A 25,008-nucleotide genomic window follows, 5' to 3' on the forward strand; every position below is an offset into this window, starting at 1 on the left:
GACACATAACTTTTCTGATTTCTGGTACCTTATCTATAGATTAGGTAATAGTACTGGTGTGATTTCCCCACATCATACTATAAGAACAAAAAGATACTAACAAATATTCATTTATTCATCACATTCATATTTTAAATTTTTTGACAATTGTGTTTCACAATGGAAATAGATGGTGAGGGTAGAAAAAAAACCAAGGCAATTTAAAGGAATAGCATTTTTGTGAATATTTTGCAGCAATATACTTTAAATATGTAGATTTCCTTCTCTTGCATAATTAAAGAAGGGGTTTAAATTACATTCAACAATTCAAAACTAGTATATGGACAATTTTGTAAAATCATTTCTAATACTTTCCACAAAAACGACTCTCAAGAAATATACTTTTCCCTGAGAGGAAAATACATTGATCTGCTATTCTTTGGGTTAAAAATGATGGTTGCAAGAGCCTAGTCAAAAGATAATTATTAAACTGTTGTGCAGCTGAAAGAAAAGTTTTTTCTTCCCTTTGAGGCAGGAAGAAGAGGAGGTGGAGAAAAGCCAGAAAGACTGGCTTCGTGAGTGCTCTGTGCGATGCAGGTTGAGACAAGAGTGGAAAATGACCAGAGCTCAGATACTCAACAGAATTTGAAGCACACTGTTGAACAATAAAAAGCTATTTGTGTTTCCTGAATGCTCCCACTTCCTCTAACAGGCCTAGTAAAATAGAATCTCTGAGGAAACATCTCTGTAACAGATTTTCGTGGAAATCAAAAGGGATTATGGTAAGGAGAATTATTGCTCTGCTATCCACTTTCTCCCTGTTACTGAAGTTTTCACCCCATTCCTTTTCCAAGTGACACTGCAGTAACTCCCATTAAAAGAGACATGTTACACGTACATGTGGGTTATATGTTCATGTGTGACTAGGTGTGGCCTGTTGCATTCTCACTCTTCATAAGGAGACATATTCAAGGTAGTGCCGGAGAAGAACAAGACATTTGCACAGCATGTCTAAACCTGAGCAAGAGCCCAGACCCCATCTGTCAGGGGAACAGTGAGATCAACCAACCAGGCTGATGTTTGATACCAACCCTCCAACAATACCAGCCCTACCAAACCTACTAACCCTCCAACCCCCACCAAACCTACCACCCCACCTACACCTACCAAACATATCAACACTACTAACACTACCAACACTACAAATCCCCACCAACCCTACCAACCCTACCACCCAACCAAGCCTACCAGCCCTACCAACCCTACCAAAGCAACCACCACCACTAAGACTACCAGCCCTACCAACACTACCAAACCAACCACCACCACTAAGAAAACCAACCGTACCAAACCAACCACCACCACTAAGACTACCAGCCCTACCAACCCTACCAAACCAACCACCACCACTAAGACTACCAGCCCCTCCAACACTACCAAACCACCACCATCACTAAGACTACCAGCCCCACCAACACTATCAAACCACCACCATCACTAAGACTACCAGCCCCACCAACACTACCAAACCAACCACCACCACTAAGACTACCAGCCCCACCAACACTACCAAACCAACCACCACCACTAAGACTACCAGCCCCACCAACACTACCAAACCAACCACCACCACTAAGACTACCAGCCCTACCAACCCTACCAAACCAACCACCACCACTAAGACTACCAGCCCCTCCAACACTACCAAACCAACCACCACCACTAAGACTACCAGCCCCACCAACACTACCAAACCAACCACCACCACTAAGACTACCAGCCCCACCAACACTACCAAACCAACCACCACCACTAAGACTACCAGCCCCACCAACACTACCAAACCAACCACCACCACTAAGACTACCAACCGTACCAAACCAACCACCACCACTAAGACTACCAGCCCTACCAACCCTACCAAACCAACCACCACCACTAAGACTACCAGCCCCACCAACACTACCAAACCAACCACCACCACTAAGACTACCAGCCCTACTAACCCTACCAAACCAACCACCACCACTAAGAAAACCAACCGTACCAAACCAACCACCACCACTAAGACTACCAGCCCCTCCAACACTACCAAACCAACCACCACCACTAAGACTACCAGCCCTACCAACCCTACCAAACCAACCACCACCACTAAGAAAACCAACCGTACCAAACCAACCACCACCACTAAGACTACCAGCCCCTCCAACACTACCAAACCAACCACCACCACTAAGACTACCAGCCCTACCAACCCTACCAAACCAACCACCACCACTAAGACTACCAGCCTCACCAACACTACCAAACCACCACCATCACTAAGACTACCAGCCCCACCAACACTACCAAACCACCACCATCACTAAGACTACCAGCCCCACCAACACTATCAAACCACCACCATCACTAAGACTACCAGCCCCACCAACACTACCAAACCAAGCACCACCACTAAGACTACCAGCCCTACCAACCCTACCAAACCAAGCACCACCACTAAGACTACCAGCCCCACCAACACTACCAAACCAACCACCACCACTAAGACTACCAGCCCTACCAACCCTACCAAACCAACCACCACCACTAAGACTACCAACCCCACCAACCACCACCAACCCCACCAACCCTACCACCCATACCAACCCTACCAACCCTACTAACACCACCAACCTGCAGACCCAAGAGTGAGAAAAGTGAATATTCACTGTTGTGTGTCCTGAAGATTTGATGTTGTTTGTTACACAGCATTATTACAGCAACACTGATTGCTGCCAAGATTAAATTTTACAGATACAAATTCAAGATATAAAACAGAGTATTCACTGAAGCAGGAAGTTAGGGACAGAATCAGCCTTGTGAGAATACAACTTCCTCAAAGAGGCCAACTCCAACCACAAATCTTATGCTCTACTCAAGGAGCATATGTATATATCAAGGCCTAGAGACTCCAGAGACATATGAAAAATATATTTACATATACGCATTATCCGCAGAAAGTATATCATCTATGTTCAGAAATTCCTATTTGTGTACCTTTCAAGTCTATCTGAAATCTATTTGTTACAAAACAGAGCCCCCAGTTGATAACGCTCTTCTGCGGTATGAAGTCAATAAAAGAAGGAAACAAAATCTTGCATTATCTTTTCTCAAAGCAAGGCAAGATTTGCTTAACCAGTGGAGTTTTTTGAAAAAGACGGATTGGGGCGCCTGGGTGGCTTGGTCGGTTAAGTGTCTGACTTCGGCTCAGGTCATGATCTCACGGTCCATGAGTTCGAGCCCCGCATTGGGCTCTGTGCTGACGGCTCAGAGCCTGGAGCCTGTTCCAGATTCTGTGTCTCCCTCTCTCTCTGCCCCTCCCCTGTTCATGCTCTGTCTCTCTCTGTCTCAAAAATAAACGTTAAAAAAAAAAAAAAAAGAAAAAGACGGATTGACATAGAGTGAACCAGAAATTCACTTAGCAAGAAGTTGATGAACTGTTTCCTTTTAATGCAGAGAATAAATGCTTAGTAGTAGAAAAGAAAAAAACAATACTACAAATCCCTTCCTTCAGACACTTCAGACAGTGTGGGTAGTCCAACATGTTACTACAGGAACTTAAAAAACTGATAAATTCTCCAGTGAGGATCACTGAAATCTGAATGAGGATGTGAATCACATGGAGAGTCAGAGAGTTTTAGTCAGAGGTATGACAAGTAGAGTCTATCTGTAGGCAGGCAGGAGTGGCTGTGTTCAATAACTGTAACAAGTCCAGTGTGGCTGATGTGGGGCGACAGATAATGCATCAGAGAGAGGGGGGAGCCAGTCATGCGGAGACAGGTAAGCCATGGGAAGGAATTTGGATTTCATTTATAATGGGAATTCACCGAAAGATTTGAGCAGTACACGGGTGAGGTTTAATTTACATTTAAAACTACAACTTTTGTTCTGGGGTCTAATTTGCATTAAAATATAACTTTGCAATTTCTAGGGAAATTGACTATAGGAGAGGAGGAGTGACCCAGGTCAACAAGGAACAAAACTACTAATTTAATCTAGGGGAGAAATGATTGTGGGTAAGGATAAGTGAGAAGTGCTTGCTTTTGGAACGTGTTTCAGAAGGACTTGATCATCCAAGGATTAGAAGTGACCCTAGAAAGCAGATACTTAATATGAGATTTTGACATGGACTCTTTTCCTACTGCATGGAAGTTGAGGGTGATTTATGGTTCATGTATGACCCTCCCCTGAATGGTCTATAGGGAAAGGTGAGGCACTGGCTAATGCAGTTTGAGGTTTATCAGTCTCTAGGTATTTATAAGAATTGTTGAGTTGATCGGTTTTTAAGTGGAATAGAAATCTTTAGAAAAAGAAAATGAAGCTCAGAACCACCCAAATCAACTCAGAGCATGAGGTAAAAGCTGACGACCTCTGTTGGAGCGTTAACAGAAGCCTCGGACCTGTGGCTGAGGATGGCCTGTACTCACAATAGCGCTCAAGACCTAATTACAAAGAAAGATGCATTCACAGCCCTGACACATCTAATGTCAACTCAAAGTATTGATAGGGAAAGAGAGCTGAGCTGAGCACGTGTGGCTGGAAGCACTTCAAAACCTTGAACATCTTAATCCTCTGGGCATTCTGAAAGAGACATTCACCATCTCTTTATTGCCAGAGGACAGAAGTGTCACCTCATCAGGAGATAGTAAAATGATCCCACATAAAGCAGACATCTCACAAGATAATGTCCACCCTCCTCGAGATCTATAACTATCTACTTTCATTGCTTCTGCATCAATAACTAAGGTTGAGTTGGAGCATGGCTAATTGTCCCTGCTATGGGAAGCAAAAGATAATCCACCAAAAAGAACATCAGGATATGGTTAACAACTACTGGCAGGATCCAGGGGACTAGACCTGAGAATGAATCCTTCTTGTACTTGTTGGGGTGAAGGGAGCAAATTACAGGTCTGAATAACAAGAGAGTTCACTGCTATCTGAGGTACTTAAGATTGTGGCAGGGGAATCTGTAGCTGATCCTAATTCACTCCTGGTTACTCCCTGAACCTCCAGAAAAAACGATGGCTTATAATCACCAAGGTATAAATTCTAGAACTGTCTTAGAGATTTGAGGAAGGGGTCAGAGACCCAAAGCTAAGGGCATTTTAATATGGATTTATTGTGTGAGATCTGAGAAGTCACTGGCTAACTTTGTTCTCCAGAAAGGCCTCAATAACATCTCTTCTTTGAAACAGTACAGAATGGTGCAACATGGGGTGCATTGGCATTATCAGGATACTCAGGGGTTGGTTCTCCTCTCTGGGCCACAGAGAGGTACTTACCCTGACACTATGGAACTGTGTTCCTTAGTGTCAATGTGAATGGCAGAGTTCTGGATTCTGGGTTCTGAATCCAGGTGACAATACTCAAACATCAAAGGCAGATGAATGAAATGTTTCCTAGGATTTTGCAAGGATGGAATGGCAAGTAAATGGCTGCGAAGGGCAGGAATCTGTGGGGCTGGCCAACCTATCATGGCGCTCCTAAAGGTAGGATAGGAGGGCAGCCAACAAGGGTAATTCTTGATATATATAATCAGAAACCACCCAAAGTAGATGACCTAAAGACTCATATTTACTATGATCTTTATTGTGGTTAATGCATAGTCTAGGGTGGAGCAGGGATTTAACCAATATTCATAAGAACATTAAATACCTCATTTATTGTCCATGAGATTACACACAACATCATTTCAGGCTAAAGGGCTTGTTTTATGGCAAAGGAGGTATAATTATGTGCACGAAACTACAGGATCTGTTGGCCCTAACATACTGTACCATCCAACCATGCTGGTCTGTAGGATATTGGAATGGCTTCGTAAGGAAACAGCTAAAGGCAACTTTGGGGATGACCTTTTAAAGGGCTAAGAAAGCCATGGCCATTAGATGGTACTTTTCTTGACAGGGAAAATAGGTGAGAGTGAGAATCAGGGTTTGAGGTATGAGTGGCCTCTATCACCATCATCCTGAATGACCTACCTAGGGTACATATGATTCCTGCCCTTGCAAATTGAGGCTTCGTGGCACTAGAACTTGTTGCACTACCACTTCTGGCTAGAACTTCCAGTACGAAGTCGAATAGAAGTGGTGAGAGGGGACCTCCCTGCCTTGTTCCTGATCTTGGAGCAGAGCTTTCTGCTTTTTACTGTTGAGGACAATATTAGCATGGAGCTTTTCATTGATGGCCTTAATGAAATTGAGGTACATTCCTTCTGAACCTGGTTTGTTGAGAGTTTTTATCATAAGAAGGTGTTGAATTTTATCAAATGCTTTTTCTGCATGCATTGAGATGATTATGTAACTTTAATCCTTCATCTATTTGTATCATGTATCACATTAATTGATGTGTCTGTTGAGCCATCCGTTATATCTCAGGGACTTGATCATGGTATCATGGTTTATGATCCTTTTAATGTGGTGATGAATTCAGTGTGATGAATTCAGTCGAGGATTTTTGCATCTATGTTCATTACGGATATTGGCCTATAGTTTTCTTTCTTGTAATGTCTTTAACAGGCTTTGGTATAAGGACAATGCTGGCCTCATGAAATGAGCTTCTCGAAACTTCTGGGAACAGTTTAAGAAGGAATGGTGTTACTACTTCCTTAAATGTTTGGCAGAATTTGCCAGTGAAGCCATCTGATTTTGGGCTTTTATTTGACAGGAGATTTCTGATCGCTGATTACTTTTTCTTCATTATTAGACTTTTCAGGTTTTCGTTTTCTTCATGATCTAGTCTGGGTAGGTATGGTTCTAGGAGTTTATCCATTTCTTCAAATCCAATTTGTTGGATTATAATTTTTCATAGTAGTCTCATGACCTATTGTATTTTTGTGGCATCAGCTGTCATATTTCTTCATTTCTGACCTTGAGTTTTCTTCTTTTCTTAATTTAGATAAAGGTTTGTCAATATTTATCTTTCAAATAAAACCACTCCTAGTTGCATTGATTTTTTTCCCTACAGTTATTCTATTCTGTTTGATTTATTTCTAATCTAATCTTTATTATTTATTTCCTTCTGCTTAATCGGGGCTTAGTTTGTATTTCCTTTTCTAATTTCTTTAAGGTGTAGAGTTATGTTGTATATTTGAGATCTTTCTTCTTTTTTAATGTAGACATTTATGGCTATAAACTTACCTCTTGGTACTGCTTTTGATACACTCATTAAGTTTGGATATGTTGTGCTTTTGTTTTCATTTGTCTTGAGATACTTTCTACATTCCTGTTTGCTTTCTTCTTTGACCCGTTGACTCTTCAAAAATTACTGTTTGATTTCCAGGTATGTGTGAATTTTCCAGTTTTTTTTTTTTTTCTGTTTTTGATTTCTAGTTTTATTCCACCATTGTTGAAAAAAGTACTTGGTATAATTTCAATATTCTTAAATTTGTTAAGACTTGTTTTGTATCCTCACATGTGATCTACCCTGGAGAATTTGCTATGTCTCATTCAAGAAGTAGATATATTATGTTCTTCTTGGGTGGAATATTCTGTCTATATCTGTTAGGGCCAGTTGGTTTACAATGTTGCTCAAGTATGCTATTTCCTTATTGATTTTCTGTCTATATGTTCTATCTATAATTTAATTTTTTTTAAATGTTTATTTATTTTTGAGAGAGACAGAGACAGAATGCAAGTGGGTTAGGGACAGAGAGAGAGGGAGATACAGAATCTGAAGCAGGCTCCAGGCTCCGAGTGTCAGCACAGAGCCCGATGTGGGGCTCAAACTCATGAGCTGTGAGATCATGACCTGAGCCGAAGTCGGATGCTCAACTGACTGAGCCACCCAGGTGCCCCAATGTTCTATCTATAATTAAAAGTAGACACTGAAGTCTCCTACTATTATAGTAATTTTCACTTTGGATCTGTCAGTGTTTGCTTATATATTTAGATGCTCTGATCTTCATGCATATATAATCATAACTAGTATTATCTTTCTAATGAATTGAACCTTTTATCATTCTATCCTGACAATTTTTGTCTCTCATGGTAGATGAAATGTTGATGAAAAAGACAAACATTGATGAAACAGATGAACATTGATGAAAAAGAAAATAAAGAAGACATAAATAAATGGAAAGCCATCCCATGTTAATGAATTGGAAGATTTAATATTGTTAAAATGTCCATATTGCCCAAAGCAATTAGAGATTCTATGAAATCTCTACCAACATCCCCCTGGCATTTTTTTACATAAGGTGAAAAACAGTCTTAAAATTTATATGGAACCACAAAGACACAGAATAGCCAAAGAAATCTTGAGAAAAAGAACCAAAATGGAGGTATCACAGTTCCTGATTTCAAAATATATTGTAAAGCTACAAAAACAGGTAAATAGATCAATGTTACAGAATAGAGAGCCCATAAATAAATCCATGCCTATACAGTTACTTGATCTTCTACAAAAGAACCAAGAATATTCAAGGGATAAAAGGTAGTGTCTTCCACAAATGGTGTTGGGAAAACTGGATGTCCACATGCAAAAGAAAGAAATTGAACGCTTATATTACACCATACACAAAGATCACCTCAAAATGTATTAAAGACTTAGAAGACCTGAAACTGTTAATACTTCTAGAAGAAAATAGAGGGAAAAGACTTGCCTACTAAATAAACGGGTATTTATATAAAAGAAAATGAAAGTAGGTATGTATGTCACATCATACACAAAGATCAACTTCAGATGATAGACCTAACACAAACAACAAAACAAACTTTTTGTAATATAGAAAAATATCTTAATGACCCAAAATAGCAAAAAAAAAAAAAAACCCAATAAAAATGATGGATAAAGTTGGAAGTTTTAAAATTAAAAACTCTATGTATTGAAAGACACTTTTAAGAAAGTGAAATACATGGGGCTTGTGGGTGGCTCAGTCGGCTAAGCAATAGACTCTTGATTCCAGCTCAGGTCATGATCTCATGATTCATGAGATCGAGCCCACATTGGGTTATGCGCTGACAGTGCAGAGCCTGCTTGGGATTCATTCATTCATTCATTCATTCTCTCTCTATCGCTCCCTCCCCAAACAAATAAATAAACATAAAAAGAAAAAGAAAGTGCAATACAAGATCTAGAGTTTGAGATGTTTGAAATATATGGAATAAACAGTAAGTCATGAACATATAAAGAATCCTCACAAATGAAAAGACACTCAAGAAGAAAATCAATGGCAATCCAATATATTCATGGATACCAGATTTAAAAAAGTACTTTGGGGAAAAAATTCAAAATAGGAAGTAAATATTTTTGAAAACATATCCAATCTCTTCAGGAAAATGCTTCTAAAGATTCCAGTGTGAGACCACTAAAATCACACCAAATTGGCTCAGATCAGAAAGACTGACACACCAAAAATGTAGACGGGGACAATCACTAACTCGGAGAACCGTCAGAGTCAGTATGGAAAACGATTTGGGATTTTCAATAAAGTTAAATATACTCATTTTCATAACAGAAATTCAGGCACATGTGCACAGGAATCATTATATGAAAGTATTCACAACAGCATTGGTTATAATAGCCTCAAACTGGAAACCACTCCAGCACTCGCCGATAGTAAGAACGTGAATATGAACTGTGGCATAACCGCACATTGGAAATAAAATACATGACTCAACGGGCAGCAAGTTGACTCTTAAAAAGATAAGGTGAATAAAAGAAGGCAGTTACGAAAGCACACATACTCTACAATTCTATTTATAGACAATTTAAAAAAGATGTAACTAGACTATCTTGTTTATGGGAGCTTAGTGAGTTGGTCAGTCTACAATAGAAATCAAGAAACTAATCACAGGGGTTAATAGAAGGTGGGGGAAAGTGGGAAGAAGCAGGCAGGGGGCTCTCCTAGTGAGGATTACGTGCCTGGGCTTACTTGCACGCATGTGTACCTTATAATAAATTGTGCATCTATCTTTCAATCCCTTTCTATATATTACACATCTTTCTTAAAGTTTAAAGGATGAGATTTGGTCTTAATGAAAAGCTTCAGAAACAGTTGGGATCCCTCCTGTAAAACCAGAAGTTGATTGGCAAGCGTCCTCCTCAGGCAGTAAGTCGGTGTAAGCAGTTGTAGTGGGCTGTAACATTTGCACGAAACGATAACCGAACCCAACCAAAGTGAACAGGCCATGAATTATCATCAGTCTATAAAACAGAAGTGCAATTTGTATAAAGTTGGATCTCATAAATAAGTAATGTGGCATTAAAAGGCACAGCGAGATGAATGGAGCAAGGGTTTGTGAGGCAAAAATAGTATTTCTTCTTAGACAAATATTAAATAATTTAAATAGAGTATATATGGTAAACGGGTGAGTAGAAAATACAATTCCAAACACATGACCAAACAGGCTGGGAGCATATCTCTTACATTGTTCCTCTAAGTAATCTTCTTAAACCTATTGTTTCCCTGTCTCCTGGTGGTAAAGATTTTGCTCTAGGCTGATTAGAAATTCCACATGTTCTTGGCATTAACATTGCTTTTTAAATTAACCCCCTATGTTCTATACTACATGAACTGTGTTTAAAAAAATTCTAAAAGTTGGGGATCCTGGGTGGCTCAGTCAGTTGGGCGTCCAACTTCGGCTCAGGTCATGATCTCACGGTTCGTGGGTTCAAGCCCCATGTCGGGCTCTGTGCTGACAGCTCAGAGCCTGGAGCCTGCTTCAGATTCTGTGTCCCTCTCTCCCTCTGCCCCTACCCTGCTCACGCTCTGCCTCTGTCTCTCTCAAGAATAAAAAAATTCTAAAAGTAGATAGATACCCAATATCAAAACATTGTCTTTGTTTATTTATGCATATGTGTGTGTGGTAAGCCAAATATGTACTTGCAGATGTTGACATATATTATACCTCTTGTCTTTCTACAACATATCTCAATCTTCATCGAAAAAAATGTACTTTTAGACCATTTTAATCCATTAGGTCTAGTTTTTTTTTTTAATTTTTTTTAACGTTTATTTATTTTTTAGACAGAGAGAGACAGAGCATGAATGGGGGAGGGTCAGAGAGAGAGGGAGACACAGAATCCGAAACAGGCTCCAGGCTCTGAGCGGTCAGCACAGAGCCCGACGCGGGGCTCGAACTCACGGACGTGAGATCATGACCTGAGCTGAAGTCGGAGGCTTAACCGACTGAGCCACCCAGGTGCCCTGATTAGGTCTAGTTTAATTCAGCATCTTCTAAGAACCAAATATTGGGCTGAGTATCAGTTCTCTCAGATCAATATGACACAGTCTGTGCTTCCAAGAAATTGGGATAAATAGATCAGTTCCATATACTTTGGTAAGCACTATCAAAACGTTGTGCTTAGTATAAATGGGGCCATGAAGACGGATCATTTAGGACATGGAAAAGTTTAGGTAAGTTTTTCTGGAAGAGACTACATTTGACCAGATTTTCAAAGATCAGTTCTCTAAATAAAGAATGGAGAAGGAAGAAATCAAGGTGGGTGCGTGAGCAGAGGCAGAGACCTGGGGGAGTTACTGAGAATAATGATTAGTAACTGCAAGCAGGTGAGCATTGATGCAGGGAAAGCTGGATAAGTAGCAGTGGGAGGTACACCTTGTTTTCTGCATTGAGAGGTGCTTCCTGTGGCTGAACTGGTGGTTAGAGACAGCGGTCCAGCAGGTGCACTAAGGATAACTAGGAGGTATCAAAGACTACCGTCAGGATAATCAATTAAGTGAAAAAAACAGCAATAAAGTCAAGAAACTATAAAGATATTTTTTAAATGTAGTGTGGCCTTTAAGGATAGAAAAATAAACTAAATTCTGTGTTTTTAAAAAGAAAGAGGTTGTGATATTAGTTCAGGTGAGAAACAGAGAATTATCGGGACTGGCGAGGGACCAGATGTGGACAGTGAGGAAGAAAGAGGAGACACACAGGTTGAGATGGAGAATTCCAGAGAGGAAACCCTGTCTAGAGAACATGAAGACAAGGGTTCGGTGTTAGTCATGTTGGATATGAGGCATCTCTAAGACACTCAGGTGGGTTAGTTTTACAGATATAGGTTTATTTGAAGCCGTAGCTTAAGGGAGCAGAAACGCTAAGGGGTAGAGCTGTGGAAGACATGAGCATCTAAATGTTTTAGAAGCTGTGGGGTACAAGGTGCAGGGAATGTCCCAGAATGAATGTGTAGAAGTGGAAAGCCAACTTAGAAGACACGCACAAGAGCCAAAGTTAGTTTTGGAGGTGACCGGCATGTCCGTTGCCTCAATTGTGGCCATGGTAACCAGAATGCATTCATATATCCAAACTCAAACACATCAAACTGTATACATGAGTCATGTGCTGCGTTTTGAATACCAATTATACCTCAATGAAGCTAGAAAAAAGGGACTTATACATATTAAAATAAAAGGTTTAGGAAGTAAATGAAGCCAGGGAAAGGCAGGAGGAATCAGGTGTGCTTCAACATGGAAACCGAGAGCAGATAGTTAGTAGGGTCTGAAAAAGGGAAGAGAGATCGGCTTCAAATGTACCAGTGAAGTTATCAGATAAAGATGACATTTGGCAATATGGAGGTGACCCTCAGGTTGGGGGTGGATATCATTCATTGTACTTCTGGGGCTATACACACCTATGAATGTCTACACACACACGCAGGCACACACACATGTATTTATTATAACAGCTGATAGAAAGACTAAAAGCTGATCCAAGGACAGGTCTCAAGTAAACAGTGCAAAAATATAAGCACAAAATTTTCTAATTCATTTATGAATTGCTAATTGAATCTGAAAGATTGAGTTTCAAAAATATTTAGGGGCATCTGGGTGGCTCAGTCGGTTGAGCGTCCAGCTCAGGTCATGATCTCATGGTTCCTGGAATTGAATCTCGTGTCAGACTCTGTGCTGACAGAGCGGAGCCTGCTTGGGATTCTCTCTCTCCCTCTCTGTGTGCCCATCCCCCACCCCTGCTCAAGTTCCCTCTCTCTCTGCCCCTCCCCTGCTCATCCTCTCTCTTTCTCTCAAAATACATAAGTAAACTTAAAAAAAAAATTAAAAAATTAAAAAAAAAATTCACAAGCAACAGATAAATCTCCATTATAAATATTTTTAGGTAACAGCATTAAAACACAGGTCACCAATTTTTCAAATTGTGTAGGCTTCTTTCTTTAGTTGAGTGAGTATAGTATTTGCCTTATATAGTTTGACTTGACAAGAGAACCCATAAAATCCCCCACTTGTGGCCCACTTAAAAAAGAAGTATTATAGTTGTAGGCACTGTTGCATGTCAGAGTGAGCTACAAAAAATAAATAAAACACCATAAAGCTCCCCACCTTCATTTCATTTTTAGAGCCCCACACAGAGAGACAACAAGGACATTCATCAGAGACACAGCAGTGAGGTTCAGATTTACTTTGCTTCATATTAAATTGTGTATTTGGAGGAAACACCGATTTCTTTTTTTTTTTTTAATTTTTAATGTTTATTTATTCTTGAGAGAGAGAGAGAGAGCACGAGCAGCAGAGGGGCAGAGAGAGAGGGAGATGCAGAATCTGAAACAGGCTCCAGGCCCTGGGCTGTCAGCACAGAGCCCAACACGGGGCTTGAACTGATGAACCGTGAGATCATGACCCGAGCTGAAGTAGGACGCTCAACCGACTGAGCCACCCAGACACCCCACCAATTTCTTTTTAAAGTGAACACCTGCCCTCCCCTTCTAAACACTGACGTGCACTAATGACTTTAAAATTGCTTTCAGGGTTTAAACTGAACTGCTGGCACTTTCCCGTAGCTGGGACTTAGCGTGCAGACCTCACACTGGGACTGCATTTATGTTTCAGCTTAAACAAATACAGCCAGTTTTGTTTTAGAACTGGAAGAACATTCTGTTGACTCAGGGCCTCTATTGTTGTCACTTAGAGCTAAAGAAGTCCATGCAGCGTGAGAATTTCTGCAGGGCACCGATTAGAGGTTTGCCAGGAAGTGGCTCACTCTGTATCATCTACACTGCTAAGAACCTGCTTTAAACATAACAGACAGTGTGGTTTCCAAGTGTGCCTTCACTGCTGCTGTGTGGGCTTTCATGCCCAAGGCTATTCTGAAAAACAGAACAAGTTTCAGCAGAACTGTGGCCCCTGAGGAACCTCTCCACGAGCTGCTGTCCGAGGGCAGGCAGCTGGACGAGCCTCCAAGGCCTCCCGGGCCTCACCTCCCACTCCCCCCAAATCTCCACAAAGTGCCTCCTGGGCACGTGTCCCAAAGTGAAAACAGCTTCTCCTCCCTCAGGCTAAACTCTGTCAGACAAGTACAAAGAGGTCCTTTGGGTGACCCAGCAGTGAAGACCACGTTTACTGAAACATGGTCTCCCCTTTACCTCCTCTGCACTCCTCACCCAGACTCGGGGGTCCATCTGTCAGACCTTCTTTGAGAAGATAATGAAAATGGCATCCATGGCATTGAGGGCCCACGTCTGTAGACCCAGGGTGTGTGGTGGGACCAAACTTGGCCGCCTGACTCTCACACATCAGGGTGAACCTTTCCTGGGGGTCCTTCTGATTTAGCGATAAATAGGGTCTGGGAAACACATCTAAGCAGTTTACTGAACTTAAAAAAAAAAAAAAAAGAAATGACATAATCTCAACAGTAGACCCAGCCTCTTTACACTCAACTATTGACCTTATTTAACAATAATACCTACATACCTAAGTATTTCTATATACACATATGTGTGTATACATATCTTCTCTAATATATATATATATATATATATATATATATATATATATATATAGTCTATGAGATCCTCTCTAATATACAATCTCTCTCTGTGTCTCTCTCACATACAAGCATGTGTCTTCTGCTGCTTCTCTGCATACCCTGGGATCTGGAATGGGCAGGGATTTTGTCCGTGGCTGGTGTGAGGCCTCTTACACCCAACACCTCACCAGGGATGCCCTGTTGGCAAGCTTGTGGTCCACCATCAGAATATGCACGCAGATCCCCCTACATGCTCCCCCCGTGACATGCTGTGCAGGGCACTAAACACTACACAAGACTTTACGCCGACACACCGGGTCTCTCTAGCAGCCCCCCTGGTCTTCCCCGTCAGAACTCAACGTGTTCCTAATCACTTTTCCAGAACTCCTCTCAACAAATCTTCCATTATTGTCAGACTGTTGACTTGTTCTCAAATTGCCTCTTCAGCCCAGCTCTGTCCTGGGTCATCTCCACCTGGTATCTTTCTTTGCTTTGTTTGTTCCAACCTAGAATCTCACTAATTTGTCCAGATACTGCAGATGAATACATTTTCCCACGGACACTGACACAGCTACTTATTCCTTTGTGGCGTTCCTCGTCCTTCAGTAAATCACCAGGATGACACTTTGACACTTGACATAGGCACAAAGTGTGTTCTCACTGTGTTTCCTAGGTTTCACTCTGCACACATTCTCTTCTCCCCAACAATGCCACTGCTACAAGTGCCCTGGGAATATGGAAATAGTTTTCAAAGTTAAGTACGGTATATGGTGCTGGCATATAGTGAGCTCTCCGTTAAAAAGTTACAGGTTGGGAGTTTATTTTTTAACATGCTGATGAAACTTTGCGTTGCACGATCCAAAAATATTGCTTCAGAAGTATTCCTTATTTAATAAAGTTTAGTTACTACGACACTGCCGTAGTACATTAAAAAGTAAATAAAAAGTGCCTTTAGCACTGGAATGCAAACAGTGGATTAACACACCACCACATCATTAGAACAAAAACTCTGCAGTCGGTAACTCAAATTCAGTACAATAAATAACCATACGTATTTTGGTTTTAAGTGTGTCTTCATAGAGTTCTGGTGACAACTAGAATTAAATTCTATAAGCAGGGCAGGAGTCATTTAGTGCAATTAATGTATCATAAAATTCTCATTAGGTGGCAACAGGAGACGGTTAGGATGCATGAAAATCCCATCCTATGGATGTTACAACTTCTGTGGGACTGGGCGGAATCAGTAGTATGCACCTGCTTTGCACGTTTTCATGTTCCTTTTTAGTTTCAGTCATTTTAGGTTTTTGTGAAAAGATGTTATTGCCTAAAGTCCATGACAATTACTGCTTTATCAAATTATGAGTGCCAGGATTTTTACTTCAATTTTTAATGCCAAAATACATTACAAAGACCATTCCTTGTTGAATTTTAGAAGTAGGAGACAAGAAACAAACTTAATGCTATAATCCCTTCAAAGATGAAGAATCACTAGGGAAAGTGATGAAAATAAAGAGGAAGGAAAAATAAAAATAATGAAAAATTGGGCGCCTGGGTGGCGCAGTCGGTTAAGCGTCCGACTTCAGCCAGGTCACGATCTCGCCGTCCGTGAGTTCGAGCCCCGCGTCAGGCTCTGGGCTGATGGCTCGGAGCCTGGAGCCTGCTTCCGATTCTGTGTCTCCCTCTCTCTCTGCCCCTCCCCCGTTCATGCTCTGTCTCTCTCTGTCCCAAAAATAAAAAAAAAAAAAAAAAAAAACGAAAAAAATAATGAAAAATTAATCATTATATTAATGCCTACTTACTTATGATTAATTATATATTCCATATGGGCTTTACTTTCCAATGTTAAGTAAAGTATGAGAAATGGAAAAGATAATTTTCCTAAGTGATTTCAGTACCTGTTTATTCTTTCTGAATAATTGGTAGATGTGACTAAATACAGCTTTCTGAATTTAGTATCTCCCATTACAATCGACCCAGGAGTAAGCTTTATAAAAATCTAATGACGCCATCCGTCACGCCCTGCAGGGGTCCCCCCACCACCTTCTCCAACACGCACAGAGAAATCTTTACGATGTGGCACATCTAATTTCCTGTAATGTGACATGTCAGTGCTCTGTGTCTGTGCTTTTATTCATGCAATTACCTGCCAGACAGCTTCCAACCCCTCCCAATTTTCTTCTCGTCAATACTCATCCTTCATGAGTAAATGCCAGCACTGCCTCCTTTTCTGTGTTTTCTGCACATGCCGCTCAGATTTTATCATCTTGTCTGCTTGGTGTTATAGAAACTTCTAGTGCCCCACCCGTGGCCCTCAGAGCAGGTATACTCTTTGGCCAACTTCTACCTGCTGGTGTGTGCAGTCTGACTGAATACTCCTGTATCTGAGCTGCAGAGAGCTGGCCGCTTGTTTGCACTGGAGGCAAGAAGTACTGAAAATGCCCTCCAAAGCATCAGTGACCGAGAACTGTCAGGGTTTCGTGCATGAATTTGCCAGTTCCCTCGCTTCTCAGGATTGATAACTCCGGGCCATATGATTTCCTAGATTTGTTGTTGGGATTGAGCTCCAGTTTTCCTCACGAGTACCTGTGCAGTAGCCAGCCCTGCACTGGTACCTGTCTTTTCCTTGCATCACTTCCTCACTTTCCTGTTAGTGTCACTTGAACTCCTCAATCTTTTGTCTACAGGTCTTTTCTGGCCGAGTTCACGGTGAGAGTTTTGACGCCAGAGGTATTATTATACAGGGTTCTGGAGTTGATGGCTTGCTGGCTACATGACATCAAGACTCCCGGGCGCACTGTCGCGGCACAATTACAAACCTCTCCCCTGCGGCGAGCTGGGGTGGCATAAAAGCACAAGGGAACGTATGCCTTATGTGACCTCCTCAGGATTTGAGACAGAGTCTGACAATGATGACGATAATGGCTGTGAAGTTGTTGTAAGTTATCATCAAAGCTCTAAGGGAAAACACTAATGAGCTCCAACTGTTTAGCGAAACCCCCAGGGCTTGGTGTGGAAGGCAGAGGGTCTTTGTGACATTGTTTAAAGAAGCCTTCCTCTTCTGCAGCCAGAGAGGAAACTGGACTGGATGCCAGACCCTATGTCTGACTGGAAGTGCAGCTGTCCGGTAGAGAAGGCTTGCTTCAAAGCACCAGAAAACCTCCTGTTCACGGCTCGCGGCATTAACAGGGAAAGGGTACGATCCCAAAGTCTGGACTCGCACACTGGGATGCCCCACTCCTTCAGAGAGAAGGGTTTTTCCCTTGCCTGTGGCCCACACAGATGCCTCATCTCAGGTAGATGCTTCACAATAGGGGTGTCATCCTCAAAATGTGCCCTCAGCTTATGGCTTCTAGACCCTTTACCAAGTTCAAGACCAAGTATGGCCCAGCTGAGGAAATATTGCCCTTGCTATAAGAAAAATGGGATTATGCATCAAAGGAACTACAGAAACTGGCTAATAAAAACTGGCTAATGAATAAGTCAAGAAGGAGAACACATTGGACAAGAGTTATATGTGAAATACAGGTACCCAGAGAATGCTGAGGACATGTTTCCACAACCAGATGAATTTACCTCCAAACATCTGTATTTTGAGGGATGCACCTACAAATTCATAGTTAATGGTAGAGCTATCACATATTTCTCTACAAATATCTTAGTATAATTCCAGAAAATAAAAATATATATTACGTGAGAAAAGAATATTTTAAATTAGTCAACATTTAAAACCCCTGATGGTCCTAAAATGTAAATCAACAAGCTTAACGAGGTAAAGCCAAATGGACACAATATGATTTACGGGGAAAAAAATCTGGAAGAGTATCCGGCACTGTGATTGAGAATGAAGGCACTTTACTGGTGTTTCGCCTCATACCCAAGTGATCTCACTGGTCACTTTCAACACTTCTAATGGTCCACTGTACCCTGCATTAGCTGAATGTCTTTTTGAAATTAAAATATATGAAACGTATTCACTTAAAAAATGCACTTGATATATACACGCCACTTACCCTTACTTGACCCACAAACGCATTGGCTTCTTCTTCGACCACGGACAGATTTCGAGGCAGATAGGGATCGAACACTGGGGCGTTGTCATTGACATCTGTCACTAACACATTTACCGTGGCAGTTGAGGTCTTAAAAGAAACAACAAAAAAGATTCCATGTGAAAAGAGTTATTTTTGTTTTGATGTCAGCTAATTGGCCATCTTGGCATTTGTCTAGCTGAAGAGCATCTCATTACTATTCCTACTCCCTAGCTTTCCAAAAAAGGAAAAAGAAGAAAAAAAAGGAGGAAGCTTGCAATTTTCAAGCACCTCAAAAACCCACATGGAAAAAGCAAATGATGACATTAAAGGGCAAACATCTTCTTGAAAATGTCAAGTATTTCCTGGAGGCTTACTTTTAGGAAGTGATTTTGCCTTTATCTTGTTCACATTTTACGGGTGGCAAGCTTTTGTTTATACACACGCGTACCTCCTTTTCTCTGAAATGTAACATTTCCGTAGCCTTGATCACTTACATTTTTCACTATTTAGAAAATAAAACTTGTACATTATAAAAGAGCACAGTGCATCAAGTGGGTATTTTCAGGTAAGTGCGATCAGAAAATACTATAGTCATCATTTTCGGGGTTCACATATAAACCAAGAGTCTGAGCATCATATACCATGAGTGAAGTGATTACCTTGGGATCATACAGCCCAAGAAAAAGGTAAGCAGGCACATCTACCAGGAGTATGTGCTAGCTACCTGGTGAAAAGGTACGTCCTTGGCCTGTTGCAACCAGAGTCTATTATGTAGGTCGACGACTTTTGCACAATCAAGGAACATCAGATGTGAGCCAAGCAGGAAATGGTTCTCTCTAATCAAAGCCTGAGAACAAATGCCCTGCCCCCAGCTCTGTCACAGTGTGGGGTAGATCACAGAAGCCTGGGGCCAGAATCAGAGAAAGAAAGAGTTCTCAGCTGGAACTTGAAAAATATGTTATGCTACGACACTATGTGACAAGATGTAAATAAAAAGTAGTAGAAGAAAAGCAGGAGAAAATAATTACCCAAATTTTGTTTTAAAAGATACCAACACAGTTTGTCCTACTTGCAAATGATGTGCGGTGAAAGGCTGACATGCTGAGCAGAAATACGAGGTTCAGAGGGAGTGGCTGAAGAGACAGCCATCAGGGACCGAGGGGTCAAACACTGCATTCCTTAGCCACCAAGGAGGCAAGGACCTGGGAAATGTCCCCTCCTTCCCGTTGGGATCAGTGAAGTTCTACACTCTCTTAATAATTCTTCATGGGGTCTAGACCATGCCTCACTGTGACTAAAACCCAACTTTCAAACTGATTGAATTAGGGTGGTTTTCTCCTATTATAACAGAGGCAAAAGTATATCCTCTTTTGAGCAATATGACTTTACCCCAAGATTTATTATTTTTTCACATGCAATATCTAGGAGTCATTAAATTTACCATGCATAGCAGGGAATTCTTGGGTATCCATAATGGGTTCTTTCTCTATTTGTGTGCTGGCTATGTTGGTGGGTTTATTCTGTGAAAATTCATACAACCATTCAGTATGATTTGTACATGTTTTTATATGTAAAAGTCCAGTAAAATTTTTATTTAAAGGCATGCCAAGGATGACCAGAAGAGTGTTGTCTAGTCAAAATGAGGAAACAACCTAAATGCCCACCCATAAAAATGCTTATATAGATTGCTTTCTGTGTACAGTAGAAGAATATACAGTACTGAGAATGAACAAATCACTGTATCAAGTAACCACACGGATGATCTTCATGAACATAAGGCAAAGTGTAAGAAACCAGACAGAAAGCACTACACACCATATGACTCCCAGGGTATACATTTCAAAGATTGGCAAATGTCTCCACTGTGAGAGAAGTCAGAATAGGGTCATGTCTGTGAAGAAGGTGGGCTGGGAATGCCACAGCCATAAGGCTGGGCTTTTGGGGGCCAATTAATTTCTGTTTCTTGCTCTAAGTGTTGATTACATAAATGTGTTCACTATGTGAAAATTCGTTAAGCTGCACAAGTGAGGTTTGGGCATTCTTCTGTGTGCGTATCTCCGTGAAACTACTTAATTTAAAAGATGCACGAGCACAAGCTCACACTTGTATGTAGATATATGTGGGTCTCTATAAAGCCAAATAGGATCTGATTCAATGACATACAGAAAATTTAATTTGCTTCTTTTAATTTTTATATATTTTCCAAATTTTCTCCAACAAGGCTACCTTGCTTTTGTAACAAAAAACAGCTTAACAAATGTTATTTCTCTCAAAGTTGTGTAAGAGATAAAACCAGTAAAAGGATGTTTTTATAGTAGTAGTTCCCAATTTGCCTGAGGGTGAACAGGACATTAAAAGTGACAGCGTGGAGTCAAAACCTAAGAGCAGTCACACTAGAGTCTGCTGACTTTCCTTCAAATTGTCTGACCCTCTTTATACCAGTCTATCTGTATTTCCTTGTCAATCTTCTAAAGTGGATTTCCATCCTATTCTTTCAAATCCCCATTCTTGACACTGTGGTGTATGATGTTTTCAGACTGTTCTGGTGCTCAAAGACTACGGATTGTAGTTGAGTAATGCAGAAGACAGCTGGATCACCAAGTAATCTGGAAAGTTAAACAAGTCCGCCATTTTGTGCTAAAGGGACTGAAATTTACGGACCGTGTAGATGTATTTCTCCATATCTTAGTAACTGTGTATGACATGAGGAGAATCCATGTCTCTCTTTACAGAATTATTAAGTAAAAATGCACATAGAATAATTTCTAGCTTATGTATTTCTTGAAGTGTAGTCTGAAAACCATTTACATCAGAATCACTTGGTTAATCATTAAAAATGCCCGGGTGACACCTTAGACCTACTGTGATTCTATTCATTTAAATCTACTGAAAGAGTAGATTCGTTAGTTGTAAAGCACAATCATGTACATTTTTTGGTTGGTTCAGGAAGATGGCAATCGTACTTCAACATGGTTCTGTGCCCTACAGGGTGTTTATGTATCTTACCAAGCACAGATTTTCAGTTGGTTAAGATGAAATACTTAGGAAATCAGCTCAGGTCATTTTAGGTAAAGTAGATAAAAAGAACACTATGTTAGCTAACACATGTTCCCAATTAATCTGAAAATCAATTTATATTATTCCAATTAAATAAAAAAGATCAGATACCAAACTAACAAGCTTGATCAGTGCAAAGCTACCTGCTTTGCATTAAGGAGATCTGTCTTACTGCCTATTTTCTCAAAAGTTGTACCGACTTCTAATTTCACTACACCAGCTGGAAATAGTTGCAGTTAAATACTACATTCCACCAATTATCACTTTTGAGGTCATTACTTATTTTAATTATAATGTGTCACATATTTTTATTTTGTTTTACATCATGGATAAATCCTTACAGCACATATTAAATTCTCAACAATGCAAGCAGGTTGTTGTAAGAGACAATGTGGATACACATTTATTTTCAGAAACTGTATGGCCCTGAAATAAAGACACTGATATGGTATATTTGGTTTGGAATAGTATAAAACATGTGACATGTAAAGTCAAAGTCAAAAACAAACAAACAAAAAATACAAACATAGGGGCGCCTGGGTGGCGCAGTCGGTTAAGCGTCCGACTTCAGCCAGGTCACGATCTCACGGTCCGCGAGTTCGAGCCCCGTGTCAGGCTCTGGGCTGATGGCTCGGAGCCTGGAGCCTGTTTCCGATTCTGTGTCTCCCTCTCTCTCTGCCCCTCCCCCGTTCATGCTCTGTTTCTCTCTGTCCCAAAAATAAAATTAAAAAAAACGTTGAAAAAAAAAATTAAAAAAAAAAAAAAACAAACATGTGTGTTCATCTACACAAACCATTTTTTATCATTCATGAGAACTTTTTTAAAAAAATGTTTTGTAATCTTCCTCGATTTTACATTATGGACTTTATTGAATCTATCAAGCTAATTTCTTAAATTATTGAAAACTTGGTTTAACTAGAAGATATTTAGGGTGTTCAAAATATATTCATTCTCCAGTTACTGAAGATATAATTATGATGATTTCTACTGACATGGGCCTAAATGAAACTATATACTCATAAACTGACAGAAGAATGTGCATTATATACTATATAATTGAGAAATAGAAAATGGAATGATGTAGCTGCCTTTTTCTTTTTGTCAATGTAGAAATGTATCCATACACACACACACACACACACACACACACACCCTTTACAAGTTTCTACGGACATGCATGTTGAAAATAACTTTTATTAGTACATTTAATTCCTTTCAATAAAAATGGAAATAATGAGGATGTGTTTAGGATCTGACCATTTTTGTTTTCGGTCAATAGGACAAGGAGAAGACATATACTCTGCAACGAGCATTCTTTTTAGGCAGTATTAATCCAAAACATTTTTATTCATAGCTACAAATCATCCTGTGGCTACAACATCAAGAGGCAAGCCAGGCTGACCCAGATTATAGAGTTTCTCCGATGACCGAGGGCGACCTTCCTAGCAGTGAGGCTGACGTGGGAGGCTTTTTCCCCTTCTGAGAATGAAAGAGTATAAATGTCTCCCAGAAAAGCAGGAAAAGGGGGTGCCTTCCTATCTGGATTATGGGAGCAGAAGGGGAGACACAGAGAGGACAAGGAGATCGGATGCAAAGGTCCTCCTCTCCACCCCTCGTCCTCCACCACTCTGGGCCACGTCTACATCCACGAGGCACTGGGACAGCACTTAGGGAACGTGGTGATAGGTGCTGAGAAAGTAAGAGAACTTGGGGAGAAGCAGTGGCTGACTCGCGTGGAATATGGAAGCCTCCAGAGAATCTCCACGGCAGTCACATCTAACAGCACCTCGTGGTCAATATGCAGCAGTGGCGAGGACAGGTGGCCAGAGAGAGAATCGGGGTTTCTTTGTGTGCTCAGGAATTGCAGATGCTGAGAGATCACTACCTGAGCAAGGCCTCGGGTGAGGGCGGAGGACCTCGGTGGTCATGTCAATTCACGTCAATTCATGTCAGCTCTATGTGGCAATGGATGCACCAGACACCCAAAGGGTCATTAGGGAACTGGATCAAATTAAAAAGCCCGCAGTTGAGAGGCCAAAACAGACACACACGCACCATATAAACAGACGCCAGCATAGATGGAGGCATTCAAGCTGGGTGCCCCCCTCCCCACACCAAGAACTAGTAATCACACCTGCCCCTGTACAATTTTAGGGCGAGGGCCGGGAAGAGAGGAGGAGTCAATCAGCAGCTGCATTGGTGAGTGTTCACCTAGAAGAGTATTTAAAACCTAAGACGCTGGGGGGCGCCTGGGTGGCGCAGTCGGTTAAGCGTCCGACTTCAGCCAGGTCACGATCTCGCGGTCCGTGAGTTCGAGCCCCGCGTCAGGCTCTGGGCTGATGGCTCGGAGCCTGGAGCCTGTTTCCGATTCTGTGTCTCCCTCTCTCTCTGCCCCTCCCCAGTTCATGCTCTGTCTCTCTCTGTCCCAAAAATAAATAAAAAACGTTGAAAAAAAAAAAACCTAAGACGCTGGGATGTTGTTTTAAGCAAGTGGGACCTGACCCAGCCCAGATACACATTACAATCCAGGTAGCAGAGTTGGATTAGGTGTAAAAAATACAGGAGCTTTTAACTCTGTGCACATTCTGAGCACTGCATGAGGAGAGTACATACTTTATAGTATATGTAACATATTGTAATAATACATGTTAATATATCACATATAATAGAAACATAATAGAAACTAGAAGAATATCATAGATTATCTCACAATGAAAAAAATATCAAATTTCTGGAATATTTCCTTCAGAAAACATTAAAATATCAGTATTTTGTTCCCCCAAACCAAGAAATACGAATCTACGCTTTTTAAAGAGAATGAACAAATAGCTCATTCTCTTTTAAAATTACATGGTCACATCTCTTTACAAAATTATACACACAAACCCACTGCGGTTTTGTTTTCTCAAATAACACCAGGATATATCAGGATATATATTTATTGTAGACACACATATACACAGGCAGAATTATTTCGTTCTACAATTTTATTAAACCAACTAAATTAAAATTCAGTTATTTGAATTTCCCACACAAGTCTTCTTGCATATATATTTTTCCTTTCTTTTTTCCCCCATAGTTTGATTAAACAGTTAATTGTTCACCTTCTAGATTCTAATTGCTAATTTATATCGTCATGTTTAAAAGACATTCAGGGAATAATACTAGTTCAAGGCCCAAGCATAGATGCTAAG

At 40.7% G+C, this 25,008-nt stretch overlaps 1 protein-coding gene and 1 long non-coding RNA gene across 18 annotated transcripts in view; one reads left to right on the top strand and one right to left on the bottom strand.

Annotated features, from left to right (window-relative positions):
* Nucleotides 1-25,008, bottom strand: part of PCDH15 (protocadherin related 15) — a 1,242,339-nt gene that overhangs the window by 230,667 nt on the left and 986,664 nt on the right. For all 17 annotated transcript variants that reach the window (XR_009252204.1, XR_009252205.1, XM_058696346.1 and 14 more), the window contains one exon: nucleotides 18,737-18,865. Coding sequence is in view for 15 of the 17 variants with exons in the window: in XM_058696346.1 (XP_058552329.1) it covers nucleotides 18,737-18,865 (129 nt within the window). In the remaining 2 variants the exon portion in view is untranslated. The remainder of the gene's footprint in view (nucleotides 1-18,736; nucleotides 18,866-25,008) is intronic.
* Nucleotides 5,432-8,115, top strand: LOC131492639 (uncharacterized). The gene is made up of 2 exons (XR_009252207.1): nucleotides 5,432-5,513; nucleotides 8,014-8,115. It is a non-coding gene; the product is annotated as an uncharacterized LOC131492639 (long non-coding RNA).

Source organism: Neofelis nebulosa, chromosome 13 (assembly GCF_028018385.1).
Source record: "Neofelis nebulosa isolate mNeoNeb1 chromosome 13, mNeoNeb1.pri, whole genome shotgun sequence".
NCBI classification, from domain to species: Eukaryota; Metazoa; Chordata; class Mammalia; order Carnivora; family Felidae; genus Neofelis; species Neofelis nebulosa.